Here is a 23228-nt window from a genome sequence, read left to right on the forward strand (position 1 = left end):
GGCCAGATTGGCGCGGGTCGCCAGGCCGCGGGCAGCATGGGCCGCCGGCCGCTCCTGTCAGCCAGCGAGGCGGACGCGCAGCCCGAGCCCGACCAGGCGGCGCAGCACCGGCCGCCGGCTGTGGGAGCGGCGCAGCACCTCGGTCGCGAGGAGGCGTGGGCGTGGCTGTGGGCGTGGCCCGCGCGCGGACTGAAGGGAGCTGGGCGCTCTAGCTGCGCCGACAGCGGCCAAGACAGCGGCGGTTGCTGCGCCCGGTACTGGGGTCGCGGCCTGAGGCGCAGGCGCGGTGGACTCAGCCCGCCCCGGGCTGCGGCTCGCAGTGGACTCGTCATGGCGACGGAGCAGAGGCCTTTCCAGCTGGTGGTGTTCGGCGCCTCTGGCTTCACCGGCCAGTTCGTGACGGAGGAGGTGGCCCGGGAGCAGATGGCCTCGGAGCAGAGCTCCCGCCTGCCCTGGGCCGTGGCGGGCCGCTCCAAGGAGAAGCTGCAGCAAGTGCTGGAGAAGGCTGCCCAGAAGCTGGGTAACGCGGCGGGGTGGGCAGGGCCGGACACGGCCCGGCGCAGGTCGCCGAGGGGCGTCTCCCTCGCGTGCGCCTGCATCGAGCCCTGCGGGAGGACCGGGCCTTGTTCTGCCCGTAAATTAAAGAATAAAATGAAAAGGGTTTTTCTCTCCCTCCCAGTTTGGGGAGCCCCAGTGTCGACATAGTCCAGAACTTTGGTAGCTCCTCAGTCCATCTCTGTCGTTCTGATGGGTTTGGAGGATTCTTGGTACTTGCGGTGGGAAAGGCTAATAAGACGGATTTCTCAGAGGTCCATTGTAGTTTGTGTTTGGGGACAAGAAAGAAAGCTGAGTTGTACTAATAATATTACAGTGCATCTATTTATGTGTTTTGGTGATACGGATTTATTAGCTCAGCACTTCTGAACGCGATAAGCATATACACTGCTTCTGAGTTACTCCTCTAGCTGCTTGATTTTTGTTTTTTGCGCTTTTGGTTTTTAGTTTGTAGTCTTGCTTGTGGAAATCCTCGAACAGTTCTCAATGTAATTGCTTGAAGCAGTGTGGGCTGGCCTGGATCTACTGATTCCCTTGCCTCTTCCCTAATTCTGACGTTAGCACCGCCACCCTCTAGTCACTGTATTCTTCATAAAAGTGTGGGATTTTTTTCTTTTTAAGTTTTGCACGTTTACTTATTCTTTTGGCTTATAGTCAACATATCGAGTGAGTAGTATTTTCCGTGCTAGTATTTATTATCCTTAGTATTGTGATGCACACATGGGAGTCACATCCAACCTTTCTGCTTTGGGGAAGCACCTGTCTTAGACCCAGATAAGCCTGGAGGTTTGGTAACTAAATCCCCACCCAGGAGAAGTCATACCTGTTCTTCATTCTTTCCGTTCAGTTTGATGTTTCCACACAGAGCCTTGTCTGGACTGAGAGCACAGCCTTTTGTTTTGTGGTTAGACAATAGCATGCAAACTGGATTCTCCTGTGGCTCTTAATGTTGCCACTGCTAACCCATAGAACCTTGACAGAGAAGTTTTGGACATTAGCTTACTGTTTCCTGGAGAACATGCCATTATTAAAATACATTGTTCCTTTTATTTTCCCTCCTCAGTGAGAGTATTGCAGTGGTTCTCAACCTGTGGATTGCAGACCCCTTGAAGGTTGAATGACCATTTCACTGGGGTCCCCTAGGACCATCGGAAAACACAGATACTTAGGTTATGATTGACAACAGTAGCAAAATTACAGTTATAAATTAGCAAGGAAAATAATTTTATGGTTGGAGGTGACCATAGCATGAGGAACTGGATTAAAGGGTCACAGCATTAGGAAGGTAGAGAACCACTATTGTACAACTATAGCCGGATCCCCTACCATCCACACTGCCCAAATTAGACAGCTTGGCAGAGTATGCCTCAGTCAGTGGAGACTTGCATGGCTCTATTGGGTCAGTTAGTTCCGGTTATTTCCTTATAAGTGTGGATGGTTTTATATAGGCTGGACTACTTAAAAACGAGCTCACAGGGCTGGAGAGATGTCTGAGCAGTTAAGAGCGGGCGCCGCTTACTGAGGATCCTAGCACCACACTGGGTGACTGACCGCCCTCTGTGACTCCAGCTTCAGGGAAGAGCTGCTACCTCTGGTCTCCTTGGGCCCCGCACTGAAGGGCAGACATGTGCACGGGCACACACACACAGTTTATAAAAAAAATAACAAATCTTTAAAAATACTAAAGGTGAATCGGCCTCCAAGTCCTCTTTGGTTCTCATGGTGCTGAATGAATGGCGATGTCTCCTCCCACTTTGTATAATTGGGTCAGATACAGGTATTTAGTAGCTGTTTTTGTAGAGGAGATAGCTTGATGGAAAGGAAGTCAGAACAGGCATCTACTCAGCAGGTTAACAGATTATAAAGTTTTCACGGTTGAAAGTCTTCATGAAAATTGCCATCACTGATCACTATAAAAAGGTGATCTAGGAGGTCTCATGTTGATTCGGACTTGAATGAAATGCTTTTTTTTTTTTTTTTTAACTTTAGGAAGAGCAACACTATCATCTGAAGTTGGAATAATAATCTGTGATATCAGTAATCCAGCCTCACTTGATGAAATGGCTAAAAAGGCAACACTTGTCCTCAACTGCGTAGGACCTGTAAGTAATCAGCCCTTCTTTTTTTTGGTCCCCCCTTCCCCCCCCCCCCCAGCTGGGGACGAACCCAGGGCCTTGCGCTTCCTAGGCAAGCGCTCTACCACTGAGCTAAATCCCCAACCCCCTTCAGCCCTTCTTTGTATCAGAACAAACAGTCCATTCATTTCTAACAAAAGCTGGCATTTTACGTTCCAGAAGAACACAAGGGTGGAGGCCAGAGGCCAGAGTTGAAGGCCTTAACTCCACAGGGAAGCCTCTTCATTGATATGACAGTCTTCCAAAATAGTGACAGCCTTTGAGACTCTGTTTATGAGGAATGTGCTGATTGGCTCCACCTATCCTGTGTTCTCCCTCTTTAATGTAAAAATAAAATAAAAGTTTGATGAGCTAGAAAGATGGTTCAATGGGTAAATTCATTTGCCCTGCAACCTGGCAACTTTTGTTCAGTCTCCAAGACCCATACAGTGGAAGGGGAGAACTGATCCCCTAAAGGTGTCCTCTGATCTGCACACTTGCACCATAGCATGGGTACATGCATGCATGCATGTGTGCACAAATAAATACACACACTCCTGCATACAATAAATAAATGTCATTTTTAAATGTTTGCATTTATAATCCCAGCTTATTTGCTTTATTCTTATTATTAAGAGATAGAAAAGGTAGAATCTAAAAGCAGACTAATTTATTCATTTATTGAATGCTTACCCTTTGTAAAGTGCATTATTCTGGGCAAGTGGGACAAATGTGAACAGAAAATTATGTATGGAGTTTACACTTTTGTGGGGGATATAGAAATATAATATTACAGTATTAAAGAGCAATAAGTCAAATAAATGAAGCAGAACAGTTGGATACAGGTATTGCACACTAGTCCCCCACCCTCCCCCACTTCCAAACAGACTTTCTCCATGTAGACCTGTCCTGGAACTCACTCTGTAGACCAGGCTGGCCTTGGACTCAGAGATTGGTCTGCCTCGGCCTCCTGAGTTCTGGGATTAAAGGTTTGTGCAACCAGCTCTCATACTCTCTCAAAACATGTTTCTAAGGAATTGACATTGAACAGAGATCAGAATCTAGGGAGAGAGTAAACTATGATTATAGAGGAGAGTAGGTACAGTTCTGTGGAGAGTAGGTACAAAGGTTCTAGATAAGACTGCTTGGCAAGACTGAAGAAAATGAAAGAAGGTCGTGTGGCCAAGGCTGTAGCCAGGAAGAGATAGAAGGGATGTTGAAATATTCAGGAGCTTGGTGATGTGGAGTCTTACAGGCTGGAATTAGGATTTGGACCTCTTTTAAATGTGAGCAAGTGTCATTGGAGATCTGATTTCCTTTGTAAGTTATTCAACTTCTGAATGAAAAGTAGCTAATGAGCCCACAGCAGACACACACTGAGAGCCAACAGCAGGATGGCCCACAGCAGATGCACGCTGAGGCAGTAGCAGCAGAAGTGGTTAAAGTGGTGTGGTAATCTGGATATGGTGGCTTATGCTTGCAGTCCAGCACTTTGGAGGCCAGAGTTGCCTCTTTCTCAAGCTAACAGGACCATGTCTTTAAAAAAAGTGGTTGAGTTCAAAGTGCATTTTAGTGTTTTAAAAGGAGAATAGCTCTTGTCCTATATTGGATATTGGTATGAAAGGTCCCTTCTAAACTTTGACCTGTAACTCGAAAGCAGAGGTTTCACAACTTTTCCCCTTTGCCCCCTGAATCTCTCCTTCACTCTTACCTGATTACTTTCCCTCTATCCCTTCCTTCCTCCCTCCCTCCCTCCCCTTCTTTATTCCTTCCCTTTTTATCTTTGAATGTATATTGCTGTGCAGCCCAGACTTTCCTCAACCTTACAGCTGTCCTGCCACAGTCTCTCCTGACTACAGGCATAAGCCAGCTTTTCCAGTGAAACTAAAAAACTGCCAGGACAGAATTCCTTTGTCTTTGTATTACCAGAGCTGTCTGCTTACCTCCATGCAGCACCTGGTCTCTGCCCTCATCTCTTGTCACAAGGAAAAAGCTCCTGTGTCTGTTGGGCACAACATTTGAAGGCTTTATGTCTATAATTATATATTTTCTTATCTTTATTGAATCATGCATTAACTTTTCATTTTTATTAGATTCTTTTTAATATGATGATGATGATGATAATGATGGTGTGTGTGTATGTGTGTGTGAGCACACAGGCCAGAGGAGGACATCAGATCGAAGTAGCCTGGGAGAGTTCCACATACACAGAGGGGTACCATGACACATCATTTATTATTTTCTCAGGGGTGGCGAGGCCCCTGCTGGGTTTTTCTGTCAGCACTTAAGCAATTATGGCACCCGTGTTTCTAAGCACTCCCATGATTTTATAAACCCTTGTAACCCAAGCAGACTCCTTTGAAGGGTTCTTGTTACCTCTGGCACCATTACCATATCCAGTTCTCTCCAGGCTTCCCTCCCTGTTCCAAGGAAACGCCCTTTCAAGCCCATCCTGCCAGAGGCACCCAACTCAGTCCTCATCTTAAGCCACCTCTCCGCATTTGAGCTGGAATTTTCTTCCCTTTCTTAATCATTTTCTTTAATTTTTGAGAGATAATCTTATTTGGTAACCCGAGGCTGTCCTGGAACTCTGTCGTCTTAGGATTCTCCCTTGGTTTTCGCCCTGTTGGTCTCACCCATCTCCAGTGTTAGATCTTAGTTTCTGCCCCTCAGTGCCCCAGGCTTTAGAGCTCAAGCCTCAGACTGTTAGACGTGTGTAAAGAAGCATTAGGCAGCGGGGAACTATAGCTCAGGGAAGAACGCTATCATTGCGCCCCCTTTGTGTTCTGGAACTCTCCTGTGCCACTCACTAAGAATACCACTTGTATACTGTATTTGGTACTTGACCATTTGATGCCCAAGAAGTTAATCTACATTTCAAGGATTAATAATCTTTTATACCCAGAATTGGCATGAATAAAAGTTCTCGTATTTACTGTCACTGAGTGACTCAGTATGTATTCCCTTGGTGGAGGTGCACCCACCTGTGAGCCCCTGGCTTAGACACGGAGCGTGGAGAACTGATTCGAGAGCAAAGATTATTACTCTTGAGTCTCTGATCACCTTGTACAAGCTCAGGATCTAACAAAAGAGATCTTTATAATTTTATTTATGTGTATGTGTATGCGTCCATCTCTGTGCAGTGTCTTATAGAGACTGGAAGAAGGTGTCAGAAAGCTGCCTGGTGTGGGTACTGGGGCTGAACTAAATCCTCGGAAAGCACAGCAAGTGTTATAACCACTCAAGCATCTCTCCAGTCGCAAGAGAGGGAATTCTTCACAGCGTAACAACATAGGGATATGTTAGTGGGGCATTTCTCAGATTACCCAGTGGATAAGTGACTGTGTGTGACAAAACAGAGCAAGATGTGTTGGGGCAAAAAGGAAAATGTGCACTTTCTTTAAGGAACTTCTCTCCTTTTAAGTGGTGGCCTCTTAGTATTTGGGGGTTTGTGGGGAAAGCCGAAGAGCTGTGTCACCAGCTCTGATGCGGGCTGTAGGTGTTGGGAGCCAGCCCTTCAGAAGCAGGGCAGGAGGAGGTTGATCTAGGTGGTAGCCGCAGACACCCCTGGGTGTGACATTACATCGTTAGGGCTGCAGGAACCAGACTGTGATGTAGGCACTGGAGAGCTGGTAGAGTCCGAGTGGACAACTACTGTAAGTGGTGGTGGGCAGAGGGAGGGGCTGGATTCGACTCTTATTTAAAACACTAGTGAATATTTCTTTAGAAATTAGGCTAGATTGGTTACTGTGAAGTGATGGGGAGTTTGTGTAGAAAGTTAGGTGAAGGGTAATATAACATGGACTTGACAAATTTTAGGAGACAGATTTGGCAGAACTTGCTGACTTACAGGGGAGGTGGGTTGAAAGAACACTTGAGCTTTCAAACTCGAAGTTTGTAGAGAGAGGTCATAGAAGGATAATAGGGGCTGGGGATTTAGCTCAGTGGTTAGAGTGCTTACCTAGGAAGCGCAAGGCCCTGGGTTTGGTCCCCAGCTCCGAAAAAAAAAAGAACCAAAAAAAAAAAAAAAAAGAAGGCTAATAAATATAAGTGCTGTGCACCTACACCGCTGGCCCTGCTCACAGGTTATCATCTGAGCAGCCTGAGGAAGGGAGTGCTCCCAGGTTGATCTCTTTCTTTCTCTCTCCCTCGTGCGTGTGCGTTTGCGTGTGTGTGTGTGTGTGTGTGTGTGTGTGTGTGTGTGTGTGTGTGTGTGTGCGTCTAGTTTAAAACCTTTCAATTCAAACTGCTAACCTGACACTCCTTGTCCTTCTTCCTCTAGACTCTGTATTTCTTTATAGACTCATTTCTTACTACTTCTGGCTCAGCAAGCGGTAGCTAAAAGCTCTCTTTTCTTTTATCTGCATATTATTTTGCTTTTATTTTTTCTTTTGCATCTAATTCAAGTGAATTAGCTCTTCAGTAAACCTCACATTTGTTGTAGTTAGAGATCAGCATGTGCACGTCTGGCCCCATAGCCTTCGCATACAGTGAGAGGCTGCACAGTACAGTGAGAGGCCGCACAGGACAGTGAGAGGCTGCACAGGACAGTGAGAGGCTGCACAGTACAGTGAGAGGCTGCACAGTACAGTGAGAGGCTGCACAGTACAGTGAGAGGCCACACAGTACAGTGAGAGGCCACACAGTACAGTGAGAGGCCGCACAGTACCGTTGCCTTTTCTTCCCAGTTTGTTCTATGTTAACTCTGTTCTCTCTGCGTATGCAGGTTAGAGAACAATTTAAGGAACCAATTCTGTCCCACCATGTGGGTCACTTGGATTGAACTCAGGTTCTTAAGATTGACAGTTGGTGCTTTTAACTGCTAAACTATCTTACCAGCCCACAGTCTGGCTTTTTGATAACTTAAGATTGTCTTTCCAAAACAAACAAACAAAAAACAAAACAAAAAAAAGATTGTCCTTCCAAGAGTAAAGTGACATTTTGCTTGTGAAGTCCTGTATGTGTATGTGTGTGTGTACGTGTACATGTACTATGGTACATATGGCCAGAGAACAACCTTGGGATCAGACCTTGTTTGAAACAGGGTCTCTTTCTTGCCCCTGCATACACCAGGGTAGCTGGCTCATGACATTGGCCTGTCACCTTTCATTTCACTGTAGGAGCACCGGGATTACACACATGTGTTATGAATTACATGCAATTCTATGTCAGGCTCTTTCCATGGGTTCTAGGGATCTGAACGCAAGTCCTGGCACATGTTTGGCAGGCACTTACCCCCTGAGCCATTTTCCCAGCTATGAAATGGTCTTTGATTGAGTTGAGTTTGTGAAGTAAAAACACATTGGTTTTCTTTATTTCCCTAGTATCGATTTTATGGAGAACCTGTAGTAAAAGCATGTATTGAAAATGGAACAAGTTGCATTGACATCTGTGGGGAACCTCAGGTATGTAAACCAATAAGGAGAAAACAAATTGCTCATAAATGAGTTTTCTGTGAAGTGCAAGTGTATCTAGTACCATTCTGTAGACGCTTTGAAGCCGATAGCGTTCTAGTATTTAGAGATGGTGTTTTCATGGTATTCTATTCCTAGCTTGAGAGAGCACTGGTAAGATCTTAGCTTTAGTTTTCTTGAAATGTTCTATTGTTGTTTCCTTTGTGTGTGGAGGTGATGGTTTTTATAGTTACTGAATTATTATTATTATTTTTTTTGGTTCTTTTTTCGGAGCTGGGGACCGAACCCAGGGCCTTGCGCTTCCTAGGCAAGCACTCTACCACTGAGCTAAATCCCCAACCCCTAGTTACTGAATTATTAAAGCAGTATGTTGTGGGTGATTCTCAGACTGTATCATTTAACTTTTCATTATAAGCTCCCTTTTTAAAACTAGGTACTGTTACAACATTACAGAAAAATAAATATAAAGTCCCCTCAACTTGGGCTGGGGATGTAGCTTGCTTGGTAGAATGTTTGACTAGCATACTGTCTTAGGGTTTCTATTCCTGTGAAGAGACACCATGACCAAGGTAACTTTTATAAAGGACAACATTTAACTGAGGCTGGCTTACAAGTTCAGAGGTTCAGTCCATTACTATCATGGTGGGAATCATGGCAGCATACAGATCAACGTGGTGCTCCAGAAGGAGCTGAGTGTTCTACACTTTGATCCACGGGCAGCTAACAGGAGGCTCCCTTCTGCACTGGGCAGAGCCTGCACATAGGACTACAGAGCTGACTCCCAAGGTGACACACTTCTTCCAACAAGGCCACACCTACCACAAAAAGTGCCACTCCCACGGGACAAGCTTATTCTAACCAGCACACATTCCCAGATCTTGGGCTCCATTCACAGTACGGCATAAACAGGGCAGGATGGTACATGCCTATGTTCCTAGAACTCTGGATGGGGAGGTAGGAGGGTAAGATGTTCAAGGATACCCTATTCAAGCCTAACATGGGCTTCAAGAGACCCTGATTCAAAATAACAACAAAAAAAGAAAGCAGGACCTCTGTTAGTACAAGACCAGCCTAGTCTACATACTGAGTTCGAGGCCATCCAGGGCTACATAATGAAGCTTTTCTTCAGGAAAAAAAAAAAAAGGAAAAAAGTTCCTCTCAACTTAAAAGCATTAAATGAGAGGGCTTAGGCAGTAGCCCATGTACTTAATATATGTGAGACCCTGGGATCAATTCCCAGTACTCTCCAGCAAATAATGCATATATTATATAGTAAAAATTTTAAATGGTCATACTTATTTAATACTTGGCATGTTTGCCAAACACTATGCTAAACCCCTTATATAACTCTTTAAAAACGTATCTGGAACACTATGCTAAACCCCTTATATAACTCTTTAAAAACATATCTGGAGGCTGGAGAGGTGGCTCAGTGGTTAAGAGCACTGGCTGCTCTTCTGGAGGACCCAGGTTTAATTTCCAGCAATCACAAGGCAGCTCACAACTGTATATAACTCACACCCTCACACAGACTTAATTTACACTGTGCTTTCTGTCACATTGTGATTTGGGGTTGAGGTTTGTCAAACAACTGAAAACTATCTGAGCTACGTTGAAGAGCTACGTTGGTTGGCATTTCCAGTTTAATGGCTTTGTCGTTAAGATAAATCTTTTAATATTGGTCTAGGTGTTTCTATAAACGATTTACATTTTTGTCCTGGATTTTTAGTTTCTGGAACTAATGCATGTAAAGTATCATGAGAAAGCTGCAGAGAAGGGGGTTTATATCATTGGAAGCAGTGGCTTTGACTCCATCCCAGCAGATCTAGGAGTGCTATACACCCGAAACCAGATGAACGGTAAGAACTGGTCCATACGGGACCCAAATCTCACAGCAGAAGAGCTTCATGTTTGTCACCATCATGACGAGGCCAGCACTTTTGATACCTTGAGCTGCATCCCTCGCCATGCTATATGTTGTTATGCTTCGAGTTGTTTGTTGTTGTTGTTGTTTGTTGTTTTTGTGGTGCTGGGAATTGAATTTAGGGCCTCGCACATGCACAAGAGCTCTACCACTGAGCCACATTCCCAGCCCACATTTAAGCCACCACAAGGAGTGCTGAGGATTTTTCCTGAACATTTGCAGTAAATTTCAGTTTACTGAAAAGTCCTTGAAGGATGATTGTTTTAAGGCAGAATCATTCCTGTTGAGTGCTGTGATAAGCCTCCAGGATGAGTTAGATTAAACTGTTGTCTTACTGGAGAAGATTCTTAGCACCGTTAATTTAAATACCACAGGAGACTTTGTCAACACTACCGGTTATTTATGTTAAACTCTTCTTTGAGAGTTCACCTGGCCTTCACTGTGTCTTGCTGTATGGATAAAAACTTAATAAAATGTTGTCTGTGAAGATTTTCAGAAATTTCTTCAACTGTAAGCTTAATAAAAATGCCCTCATCTGAATTGACATGGTTTGATTACTTGTCCCTGTCAGATGACTTAGGTTTCATTTGATGTTCTTTAACATTCTCTTCTTTCTTTAGGCACTTTAACTGCTGTAGAAAGCTTTCTGACTATAAATTCGGGACCTGAGGTCAGTTTCCTGTTTACTTTTCAAGCTAAAAATATTAAAAATATTTTGGAATGATGCATGCTCTTGAGCAAGATTTAGACTAAATTTTATATGCTTTGTGTGAGAGTCGCTGTGTTTAAGTTTAGAAGGTTAAGATAGTGAGTTACTCTGTTTATATTACAGTGAACTACTGTGGTCCACTTCTAGGACACTTATGTGTAGTAAAGGGTCCAGAGAACTGTTACATTAGTGCCAGTCAGCATGAATAGTAGGGGAAGGAGAAAGCTTGCAGTGGGTAAATGGTGAATGTAATCAAGCCAATGAGTGTTACTGCTGCCTGGTTGGCCATGAAAATTCACCTCACGATTATTAATTACAGGATTATGTCTTGCACAAATGGAGGTGAAATATAATGGCTGTGAGTTACTGGGCTTATCTTTCAGTAATTACCCATAAGACATGTTTAACTGGTGACATATTTTCTTAGGGGTTGTGTATTCATGACGGAACCTGGAAGTCAGCAATTTATGGTTTTGGCGATAAGGGCAGTTTAAGGAAACTGCGGAGTGTATCAAATCTGAAACCTGTCCCAGTTATTGGCTCGAAGTTGAAAAGAAGGTATATCAGTTTTAAACCTAGTCTACTGTTTCTAGTCTGTGTGTCGCTCTGCTGTTGGTTGGCTGTTAATGTGCCACTAAGAAAAGCTTGAAGCCTCTTGATAAGTTCAGAATTATTTCCAAAGTTAAAATGTAATTAGCATGTTATACTGTTTAAATACTTTATATATTCACATATATAATATTTCTAAAAATGAATTTTATGATATCTCACCATCACTATTAAAATTAAGTTTCAGTTCAGTTTTTCGTGGTAAAACTGCATCTTAGATGAGGTAGTGGTGGCTCATGCCTTAAAGTCCTCTGGAGGCAGTGGCAGGTGGATCTCTGAGGCTGAGGCCAGTCTGGTCACAGAGCAAGTTCCAAGACAGGCAGAGCTGCGCAGAGAAACCTGCAAACCTCAGAAGGAAAAGATGATCGTTTAATGTAATCGACATGAATAACCCTTGTGTGTGAGAACTAGATAGCATAGGAGGTGGCTGTTTTTAATTAAGTCACTATCTAGAGAAGGTGAGGGGATCAAACACTGCATGTGTGTGTCACTAGTGTGAAGACTAACAAAGCTTCCTTTGGGTGTGGGTATGGAAAATGCAGGAAGAACTCCTAGAAACACACTGAAACAAAGGCATACTCTGCCTCCTTACTAATCACTCGAGAAAGGCTTCTGAATTTTTTAATTTGGAAGTTTACCAGCCAACATCGTGATCATTGTAATAATTAGAAGAAATGCAACATTTTCATGGCTCTGTCTTGCAGGTGGCCAGTTAGCTATTGCAGAGAGCTGAACTCGTATGCCATTCCTTTTTTGGGATCTGATATGTCGGTTGTGAAAAGGACTCAGCGTTACTTGCATGAAAATTTAGAGGACTCACCAGTAAGTAACTATGACATTTCTTAATAAAATGTAAGCTGGCCAGTTTGTTTTAGTACCTCAGTATGTTTATTATCTTAAAGTTGTGACAGTCATGTTTGTAAATAAAGTGTAAAATAGTAGGTCATGGGCATGGTACTAGCCTTGTGTGTGATTCCAGCCTGGCCTGCTGCAGGATCAGCAAACAGCACCTAGCCGTCTGTCTCTGCTGAGATGATTTGGCCCCTACCCCTGGGTCTCCGTGCTGTCTCTGGAATACTCCTTTTGGTGAATAGTTGCTCACACTGAGAGTCTAAGAGGAAACTATCTCAGGTTAAAAGGTGGAGAGTGAACTAGATGGAGTGGCTCATGCCTATAACCTCAGCATTCAGGAGGCTGAGGCAGGAAAATTACTGTAAGTTCAAGGCCACCCTGGGCTATATGCTAAGTCCAGGGCCTGTCTGGACTGTGTAGTGAGCTTAAGACCAGTAGCCTAGGTTATAGAATGAAACCCTGCCTCGAAGGGAGGAAAGAAAGAAATGGTGAGATATATTTTCTCTTAGAATAGGGGGAGAAATGGCATTATTATTAGACTCAGAAAAATTGTAGATTTTGTGACTTTGGTGTTTAAGTGAGCAAGTAGTTGCAATTTGTAACAATTCCTGTAAGACCCAGGCTGCCAGTGTTGAGCTCTGAATAGGTCAGAACACAGTGCAGTCTTTGGTGGAAACGGCTGTGTTCAGTGCTGCGTGCGACTAGTCAGGAAGTGCAGCCCAGCCAGCCTGTGTAGGAGAAGTAACGCTCTGCCTCTGCCTTGTGCACCTAGGTTCAGTATGCCGCTTACATAACGGTGGGAGGCATCACCTCTGTGATTAAGCTGATGTTTGCAGGACTTTTCTTTTTATTCTTTGTGAAGTTTAGCATTGGAAGACAACTTCTTGTAAAGGTAAGTACGCTTCTGATCGAATGAATCTTTAGAAACAGTTCTTGTGAAGTTTTGGTCATATTATTGAACTTTGTTTTCTGTTGTTGTTTTCTTTTAGTTCCCATGGCTCTTTTCCTTTGGTTATTTTTCAAAACGAGGTCCAACACAAAAACAGGTAATGTTGGTTTCTGCTTGTTTACGTCAGGGTCTCTAACATACTAGGCTTTTGACTGTAGGGAGCCTCTGAGCTAACTGTCCCTTAGGTTTTCCTGGTCTGTCCTCGGCTGCTGATCCCAAGGACCAGTTACTCATTCCCAGCAGAGTTCTGAACCGGCACACAAGTCCAGAGTGACCTGTCCTCCCGTAGCACTTCCTCTTCCTGTGGGCACTGGAGGTCAGTGTGCTGGGATCTGGAGGCTGTTCTCCTGAAGCTCTCTTCCTGAGTTTCCTATCTTACCTGACGGCACTATCATTCTCTAACCAAGACCAGCCACTGCTACAGGTTTTCTCTAAATGTTTCACACGTGCCTGGGTTCTGAGCCAGTCTCTCTCTCTTTCTCTCTTTTTTTTCCATCTAATTGTAAAATACAAAAAATTTTATTATTTCTAATTATCAAATGGCATTAAGTACATTTGTATTTTGTGCAACCTCCATACTATCTCCAGAATTCTTTTTTTTTTTTTTTTCCCCCGGAGCTGAGGACCGAACCCAGGGCCTTGTGCTTGCTAGGCAAGTGCTCTACCACTGAGCTAAATCCCCAACCCCTCCAGAATCCTTTTTATCTTTAAAACTGCAGCACACTCATTGAATAGCCACACTTCTGGTTCCTCCAGCACCACCCCCACCCCCAGGAACTGCTGGTTTACTTGCCATCTCTAGGCATCTCGTATAAACGGAATGATAAAGTATTTGTCCTTCCAGGCCTGGCCTGCTTCTCCTAGCCACATGTCCTCAAGGTCCATCCAGGGATAACATGTTAGAATCGCTTTTCCTTTTATGAGTAAATGATTAATCGCTGAGTGTATACGCCACTTTATTCATCTTTGTGTGGGAATGGGTTATCTTTTATCAACTTGCTGCTGTGAACACGGATGTGCAAAGATCTGTGAAAAACTCTGCTCTAGATGTAGTTTAGCTATGTACTCAGAAGTAGAGTGCTTGGGTTACATATTAATTCTGTTTTTAATTTTTTGGCAAGCTGCTGTTTGATAAAACTGCACCATGTGACCCACACACACACACTGTGCTTCAGTATCACACATGAGTGTCCTGGAGCTGGAGCTGCAGGCGGTTGTTAGTTAGGGGGCCAGGAATGGCCGCAGGTCCTCTGCAGGAGGCGGTTGTTAGTTAGGGGGCCAGGAATGGCCGCAGGTCCTCTGCAGGAGCTCAGTGCTCTTCCCTCTGAGCCACCGCCAGACCCCACCAGCTCCCGTACTTTATTCCTACTTACAGCAGCCGTCTAGTGGGTGAGCAGTGTACCATCACTGCCAATTTTGTTTTACATTTCCCTGATGGTTCCTGGAATTGAGCATTTCGTGCATCTTCTTTGGAAATGTCTGTTTCCTCCTTGTCCGTGTTCATGTGGATAGAAGGCGGCTGTATTTTCTAGATAGGCATCTCTTATCAGATGACAATATGAGGCTATCTCCTGTTCCATATTGCCTCTTTGATTACTTGCTATCGCAGGCCTTTATCTTTGGACCGAACATTTCGTAATGCTTTTAATCCATGTTCTGACTGCTGTCCATGAGATCTGACACACACAAACATTTGCCCTTGGTAATTGCCTTGTTTAAACACTTCTGACTCACTGCTTTTGGCCAGGATCTTTGCAGAGATTCTATGAATTAGAATCATGTCTGAGCCTATTTTTTTCTAGTAGTCTTGGCCTAACCCCCATTCTGATCAGTAGATCTGGAAAGGGACCCAGAAATACAGAGCAGTTCTCAACTTGTAGAGAGAGTCCCAAACGGTAACCAAGAAGTCCAGCCTGAGCGTTGGGGTTTTCAGAGGCTCCTCAGTGGTGCAGAGCACGGCCTGGTTCAGGCCACTGCCGTGGAGGCAGAAAGCTCCTGCTCAGGTCTGGCTGGTGTGTGTGTGCAACTGTAGAACGGGGCTGTGTGTGTGTGTGTGTGTGTGTGTGCAACTGTAGAACGGGGCTGTGTGTGTGTGTGTGTGTGTGTGGGCAACTATAGAGTGGAGCTGGTGTGTGTGCAACTATAGAGTGGTGCTGTGTGTGCAACTATAGAGTGGTGCTGTGTGTGCAACTATAGAATGGTGCTGTGTGTGCAACTGTAGAGCGGTGTGTGTGTGCAACTTTAGAATGGAGCTGGTGTGTGTGTGCAACTGTAGAGCGGTGTGTGTGTGCAACTATAGAATGGAGCTGGTGTGTTTGTGCAACTGTAGAGTGGTGTGTGTGTGCAACTATAGAACGGAGCTGGTGTGCAACTATAGAGCAGTGCTGTGTGTGCAACTATAGAGCAGTGCTGTATGTGCAACTATAGAGCGGTGCTGTGTGTGCAACTATAGAGCGGTGCTGTGTGTGCAACTATAGAATGGTGCTGGCATGAATTCCTGCCAGAGATTTGAGGCACCCTGGCCCTTCATGATCTGGTTCTGGGTGGTGTCATTTATACTCACCTCTGATTATTTGGAAAAGCAACTCAAGAGACTGTGTTGAAAATAGTTCCAAAGCTGGATGTGTGCCCAGCCTGAAAGACTATGATCACTTAGTGCATGTGCTGCACACAGTGGGGAAAGGGCAAGTGTGCCCTGTGTGTGACTTTGTCTACACCTCTGGAATTATATTTTCCAATTACACCATCCTACTGTGTTCCTCATGCCTTTAGTGTGTTCTTTTTTTCTGGAACTCCATCTACTTTTTATTACATTTATTTGTATATGTGTGTGTCTGTGTGTAAGTGTGCACATATGTGCATGTGTGCACACATGCCACAGCATGTATGGGAGGTCAGAGGACAGCTTGGCAGATTGGTTCTTTCCTTCTACCGTGTGACTCCCAGGGACTGAGCTCAGGTGGCCAGGCTTGGAAGCCTGTGAGGGTGTGCATTCCAGGCACAGCAGCACACACTTGTTGCTGAGGTGTTTGGGAAGTCCTAGAAAGTCGCTGTCTGTTACTGGGGGAGCAGGATCCCTCCCTCCTGGGGTTCCTAGTTTCACTAATGAAAATATTTGAGGATGGACTCAGAAGAAAGCTCAAGGATGAATTTTTAAAACTCATATAATATACTTTAATCATATTATTTCTTCTCTTCCAACTCCCAGATCCTCTCTACCTCCCCTTTCACTCAACTTTGTTTTTTTTCTTGTACTTTCTCAAGAAAAAACAAAAACAAAAAACCCAAAAAAGCCAACAGGACAAAAAATTATCAAGCAAAATAAACGTCCCCACTCCCCAGAACCCTGGTACACAAAATGGAGTCTGTCTTGTGTTAACCAGTTTCTCCTGGGACTGCCTCAGAGTGTGGTTGATATGCACAATGACACACCATTGTAGAAGACTGGTGTCCCTTCCCCAGGATGCATCAGTATCAAGTAACTTCCTAGTTAAGGTTGGACACTGTCCACTTCCCGTCTCTGGGCTGTCTCTTTGTCTAGTTTAAACCTGTACGAGTCCTGTGTGTTCTGTCACAGTCTCTGAGTTCCTATGAGTATGAGACAGTGTTTCCTGGGAATAATCCGCCCACTGGCTTCTATAGTCTTTCCACCTCTTCTTCCACATCGGCCCCTGAACCCTGAGGGAAGGCCTTTTAGGGAGCCGTTCAGTTTAGGACTGAGTACTCCAGTGTCTCACTCTGCCCACTGTCCTATTGTGGGTCTTTGGATTCCTACCCATTGAAGGAAGAAAGCCTTTGTGATGCGGCTGAGGGAGGCACTGGTCTTTCCCATCTTTTGATTGCCCCCTTGTCTTGTGTTGCAGTCTCTCTAGACGTATTCAAGGGTGATTTTATAAGAGTTTAAAAGAAAAACTCCGGGGCTGGGGATTTAGCTCAGTGGTAGAGCGCTTACCTAGGAAGCGCAAGGCCCTGGGTTCAGTCCCCAGCTCCGAAAAAAAGAACCAAAAAAAAAAAAAAGAAAAGAAAAACTCCAGGGCTGCAAGCTGTAAATAGATGCCCTGAGGAGGAAGCTAAGAGTGAGGAGATAGAGTAGAAACGAGCCATGCTGTTTTAGTTAGGTTGGCATGGAGGTCAGCCACACGGTGAGAAGAGCTTTAGAGAAAGAATAAGGCCCAAATTTCTAGGGAAAGCCTTCTTTGAGAGAGAGAAGCTGAGGTTGGTGGGGCTAGGGGTAAGGGGTAAGGGAGGTGTTCTAAACTTTTCTGAGTAATTCACTGAAGTGGGCAGATTTGATGGAAACTGCACAGGTGCAGTGTAATCAGCTATACTAAGAGGATTCTGGGAAGAAAAGCATGCTGAGGTGAACTCACCTTCCTGAGATGTCCCTTGGCAGGCAGTTGACAGGTCCAACTGGGTTAACCCTGCTTTGGGTAGCTTAGGATATTAGATCTCCATCCAGGCCAGAGAAATGGCTTTCCCTAATGGTTCCACACAAAGCTCTTCAATCAGTGGAGGGCTGGGGTAGCATGAGTTCAAGTCTACCTTGGACAACATAAGAGAAACCCTGTCTGTCTCAAATAAAAATAACATAGGAGACTGGAGAGATGGCTTACAGTTAACGCTGCTATGTTTGCAGGAGACCTGCCTGGGTTGATGGTCCATCATCCACATAGTGGCTGGCTCACAGTGATCTGTAAGTCTAGTTCCAGGGGATCTGATGCCACCTTTTGACCTCTATAGGAATCAGGCATGTATGTGAACGTGTGTGTGCGTGTGCGTGTGTGTGTGTGTGTGTGTGCGTGCATACATGTAGGCAAATGCTTATAAAATAAAAATGTCTTTTTCTTTTTTTTTCCAGCTAGGGTTTCTCTATGGCCCTGGCTGTCCTAGAACTTATTCTGTAGGCCAAGCTGTTCTCAAACTCAGAAATCCACCTGCTCTGCTTGAGTGCTGGGATTAAAGGTGTGAGTCACCAATACCCAGCTAAATAAGTTTTTTTAAAAGACATGTATACATTTAAAAATCCTGCCCTTTGCCCCAGAGATTTGATGTGCTACCTTCTGAACTCTCCCTGTATCTGCTAGTCCATGTCTTCTGTTGTTAAGTCTGTTGATATATTTTCTTGTCAGTGCATTGTAAGAAGGCAAGAACCTATCATCCGCACAGCTCCGGGCCTAACGTAATCTCTTGACCCTTAGTTATACTTAGTAAAAGATTGTTAATCTTGGTTAAATTCTTTGTCTCTCTGTTCATAGTTCAGTATGTTAGCCCATGTTAGCATTCTGAAGGCCTTCAGAATGTGGCGTTTGAGCTGACTTTACATCTTTCACCAGTGCGGCTGTGTTTACGACCTGTCCTGTCAGGTAGATTTCTAAAGCACACGTAGTGGTGCTCTGCACTCCTTCCGAGAACACCAGGACTGGTGTTCTTGCCTGTATAAGTGGTCTTGCCATTCTCTAAGTCACAGTGTAGGGTCACTTTTAAGAAAATGTTCTTTTAATTGTGTATGTGGGTACACACACGAGTGCAGTGCCCGCAGAGGCTGGGGGAGGGCCTCGGATCCCCTGGAGCTGGGATTCCAGGGGTGGGAAGAGCAGCAGGCGCTCAACCTCCAGGCTGAGTGTAGCCCCTCATCTTCATCTTACCCTGTTCTTACCACCTTTCCCTTCCTGACATCACTCCAGTCAGTAGAATTGTTGTTCAGAGAAGTAATTTCTGCCCCATGTTACAAGATAATAGATACAGCATGTAATATATTGATTTTTTTATTAAAAACGTGTCTCAGGTAAACCATGTATGTTGAGAGCTTCTCTTGAGTACCGTCCTTTGGGTCATTTTGCTTTTGTGACATAGACAGACAGTTGTGCTTGATGTCATCAAAGTGGTGGGGAAGGCATCTGCTGAGCTGGCAAAGTCACCAAGTCTGCCCAGAAAACCCAGAAGGTTACCACCTGCCACCCAAGACTCAATCAGCAGTGGACAAGCAGAGTCAGGACTGTAGCTTCAGTCGGCCCTTTAAGTTTCACATTAAAGACTGGTTATGATACAGCACAGCCTAAATCCTTCAGAAGAAGGAGAGGTTTGTGTGTGGCGGTTTGAAGTGTGTCAAAGTCAGTACGTTTGCTTGCTTGTTTTGTTTTTCAAGACAAGGTTTCTTGTGTAGCCCTGGCTGTCGTGAAACTCACTCTGGAGACTAGGCTGGGCTTGAACTCGGAGATCTGCCTGCCTCTGCCTCCCGTGTACAGGGATAAATGAGTGCACCAGCACTGCCAAGCAAAATTAGTGCTTTGTAATAGAAACAGTGAGTGGAAATCTGTCACGGATTCTGAGACCCATTAAAGCAGATTTTAAGGGGGGATGTCTCGTGTGAAACAGGACAACAGCATCTGCTGTGTTTGAGGTAGAAATGACATTATTAAGCACACCCATTGCTTTCTCTCCCACAGATGGATGAGTCATCATTCACAATGACATTCTTTGGTCAAGGATACAGCCATGGCGTTAGTGCTGAAAAGAACAAACCAAATATCAGAATCTGTACTCAAGTGAAGGGACCAGGTATTTTGTAAATGACTTAAGGATGTTTCAGGCTTTACACCAGCCAACGTTGTTAATGCATCTAGCCTTCTTTTTCACGATAACTCAATAATTCAAGTTTGAGAATGGCAAGTTTTAATTATTATTAAGAAAGAAGGTTAGCTGATATTTTTACCTGCTTCAGTCTCTTACTTAACTAAATTCTGAGTCAAATCTGTGGTCCAAAGTTTCCAACTTGTGGAATATATAGATTCACACGTATTTTATAAAGAATCATAATAACTTTGCCCAAAAGACTGAAAACCTTTGAGAGCGCTGTGCAGAGACAAGCCCTCACATGAGCCAGTGGTGAGGAGTTATTACCACAGTCTCTGATGAGGACTGATCAAGCCAGATGACAGGCTTTTTTGCATCACACTTCCTTCTCAAATGACAGTCTGGCTTTTAACTATGGTTTGACTGTGCTTCAGTTGACAGTAATGGACCTGCCAGTGCCTCGGTGCTTACAGACCTAAGTTACTGGGCACAATCGGTTGTTTTCTTTAATATACTGAGAGTCATTTTGTTAAGTATGTGAATCAATTTAGACCAACAGAAGCCGAGATAAGAGTTCCCAGCATCAGCAGTTGTTAAAAAACAGTGTTAGCACTGCCTGGGGGTGGCTGACTCAGCCACGGCTTCCCTTCATGAGATCAGACAAGGTGAGGCAACCTCCTCTATAAAGTGCAGATGGAATGCTGTCACTGAGAGAATTCGTGCTTAGAGCACTCAGCACTGACCATTCCTACCCATAAACACCGGAGGAGTCTGTGATCTGAACATCCAAAAATGAAACCCTCCAAAATCAGACCGTTTGAATACCAGCGATCACACAAGTGGAGAGTCTGCACCTGACCTCATGCCACATTACAGGTGCGCTCAAAACATTTTGTAAAACTCTCCAGTCTCAGCATTTGGGAGGCAGAGGCAGGCGGACCTCTGTAGTTCCAGGCTGCCTGTCTCATAAAAACAAATCAGGGTAATAATTTCAGTATGTGTGTTTGTACACGTGTGTGCATGTATATTCCAATATATGAACAAAACGAAACCTAAACACACATATTCCAAGCAGTTTGGGTGAAGGATATTCTACCTGAACTATATAAATGTCAAATATTTTCTTTGTTTTTAAGTGACCAAAGTATTTATTGAATTTCTGTATATTCAGTGCTAGACATGAAATTCATTATTGGTTTGGGGTGATGTCTACTTCATGAACACTTTTCTTTGCCCAACCCTTTCTGCAGAGGCTGGCTACGTGGCTACTCCCATAGCCATGGTTCAGGCTGCCGTGACTTTCCTGAATGATGCCTCTGACCTTCCAAAAGGGTAGGTTTGGCTTTCCTCTAGTGACAGGTGCCTTTTTAACTGTGTGACATTTTAGCTGATTGAGTTCATTTTCAGTCTTGGGTCTATAACAAGTTTTTTTTGTTCCTAACTAAAAGTGTAGGTTAAAGCAGTGTCAAGGACAGTTCCTATCTGCCTTTGGAATCACTGTGAAGGTGAATGAGAACTGTGTAAGCCTCAGGAAGGGGCCCTTGTTGTTAGAGTGTCATCTGATCATGCTGAATATACACACACCTCGTTGGCAGAGCCCGGCTTAGCAGGCAGTGCTGCTCAGTGGTTATGGACTGTGTTCTCTTACTCAGCATTAGCTGGTCCTGATAGAGCTAAGCCAAGCTCAGCAATATGCAGAAGCCTGTGGATGAAAGGCAAATTATAAAAGTTGTGTGTAGTAAAACCTAATTTAAAATTTCAAGTCCTAATCATTTAGCATTTTTGTAAATATTGGCTATTATAGTTACCGAAACTTATTTTCCTCAACTTTAAGTGGCTGAGTGAATCCAGTGCATATTTTTATTTAGGCCTCGAGTGTGAAGACTCCGGTGTATGAGCTGTGAGCTCATTTGCCTGGTGTTGGGAGTTGGGCAGGAAGTAGCTGTGGCAGTGAAGGTTTGGCTCTCAGGAGCTGTGCTGTGGCCCCACTACTGCATTCTCCGCTGTTTTACAGGGGCGGTGTCTTCACTCCTGGAGCAGCCTTCTCCAGAACCAAGTTGATCGACAGACTCAACCAGCACGGCATTCAATTCAGTGTCATTAGCAGCTCTGAAGTGTAAACATTTGAAGACTAATCTAATCATAAAATGCACAAATGCGTCTGTATTTGATATGTGAAATCCTTCATATGCTTGTCTGACTGTACGTGGACTCTCAAGTATAAAATATCTGTACATTAAAAGCAGGAAATTATACTATCTTATCTAAACTCCATATCTCAGCTGTTTTTATGATTTTATTGCCTGTGAGAGAACTAACATCTCCTTACCTTTGTATTGACGAGTGAACTGAAGGTCAGACGGCGAAGAGGGCCCCTGTCTGTGTGGCTCACAGCTCGCCTTAGTGATGGAGCCTGACTGCTGTTAGGCTGTGGCAGCAGCCGCTGCCTTCCCTGCCGTGGTGGTGTGGGATCTCACCCTCCTATAAGTTCCTCTGCAGAGCATGTGAGCGTTTGATAAGAGAAACTGCGTTTTCTACTTCAGTCTGCTTTCTCTTCCATCAACACATGGACTGATTTTGCATTGTTTATCTCAGTTGAATAATAAAGGGTTGTTAATTGAGTGACTTTTTTCCCCCTTTTCCGTTTGGACTTGCATTCCTACTTTTGTACTTTGGCACTAAAGTGGCCTGACAGTTTTATCTCCAGTAGTTGAGCTGGTGTAACCTTCTGACCCTGGCTTTGTAACTGTGACTAGTTAGTCTTAAGCAAATGGCTTTTAGCTTTGTATTGGTTTTCGACATCCTCAGCAGAATTTATCAAATTTGCTTTTTTCCATTTCAGGCATGTTTGGCATGGACATGCTAAAATAAGGAGACGAGCTTTTCCTCTTGTAATAATCACATGACATTCATACACTCAAAAGCTGGGCATGCAACTCAGTTGGTAGTGTATGCTTAGCATGCATGAAGGCCTGGGTTGGGGCCCCTGCACTTCATGAACTGGGTGTGGTGGCAGTTCTAGCACCCAGAGGCAAGAAGATCAGAAATTCAAAGTCATCCTCAGCTATGTAGTCCAGCCAGGGCAACAGGTCCTATCTCAACAAGAAAAGCGCAGCATTGCAGACACACATACAGGATTCATGCTGTTCCTTATATAAAGGAGACAGCCACAGTTTGTGGACATGGTATAGGGGAGTACTCGTGCATGGTGACCCTTGTCTCTTCTCTGTGTGAGAAAAGAGATTCAACTTGAGACGAGAGGACCTCTTATTTTTTAGTTATTTCTTTTTTTTTTTCGAGATTTGTTTTTATGAAATACACTGTCACTGTCTTCATTAGATTCTGCTACAGGGCATTGGATTCCATTCTGGATCATTATGACCCACCCTGCGGTTGCTGGGAATTGAACTCAGGACCTCTGGAAGAACAGCCAGTGCTAGTTGACAAATAATATACATTTATGAAATTCAAAATGAGGATCACAGGGGCTGTGGAGGAGGCTCGGCAGCCAGGAGCACTGAGGATTATA

At 44.3% G+C, this 23228-nt stretch overlaps 1 protein-coding gene across 1 annotated transcript; it reads left to right on the forward strand.

Annotated features, from left to right (window-relative positions):
• The first annotated feature begins 218 nt into the window (after window positions 1–218).
• Sccpdh (saccharopine dehydrogenase (putative)) lies at window positions 219–21973 on the forward strand. Its single transcript, NM_001013985.1, has 12 exons — window positions 219–520; window positions 2545–2657; window positions 7994–8074; window positions 9813–9942; window positions 10628–10677; window positions 11144–11274; window positions 12030–12147; window positions 12950–13069; window positions 13167–13223; window positions 19573–19684; window positions 20950–21031; window positions 21714–21973. Exons 1-12 carry the CDS (start codon window positions 331–333, stop codon window positions 21817–21819), a joined length of 1290 nt encoding a protein of 429 aa, NP_001014007.1. The 5' UTR covers window positions 219–330; the 3' UTR covers window positions 21820–21973.
• The last annotated feature ends 1255 nt before the right edge of the window (window positions 21974–23228 follow it).

The sequence above is a fragment of the Rattus norvegicus genome, chromosome 13 (assembly GCF_036323735.1).
Source record: "Rattus norvegicus strain BN/NHsdMcwi chromosome 13, GRCr8, whole genome shotgun sequence".
In the NCBI taxonomy this organism is placed as follows: domain Eukaryota; kingdom Metazoa; phylum Chordata; class Mammalia; order Rodentia; family Muridae; genus Rattus; species Rattus norvegicus.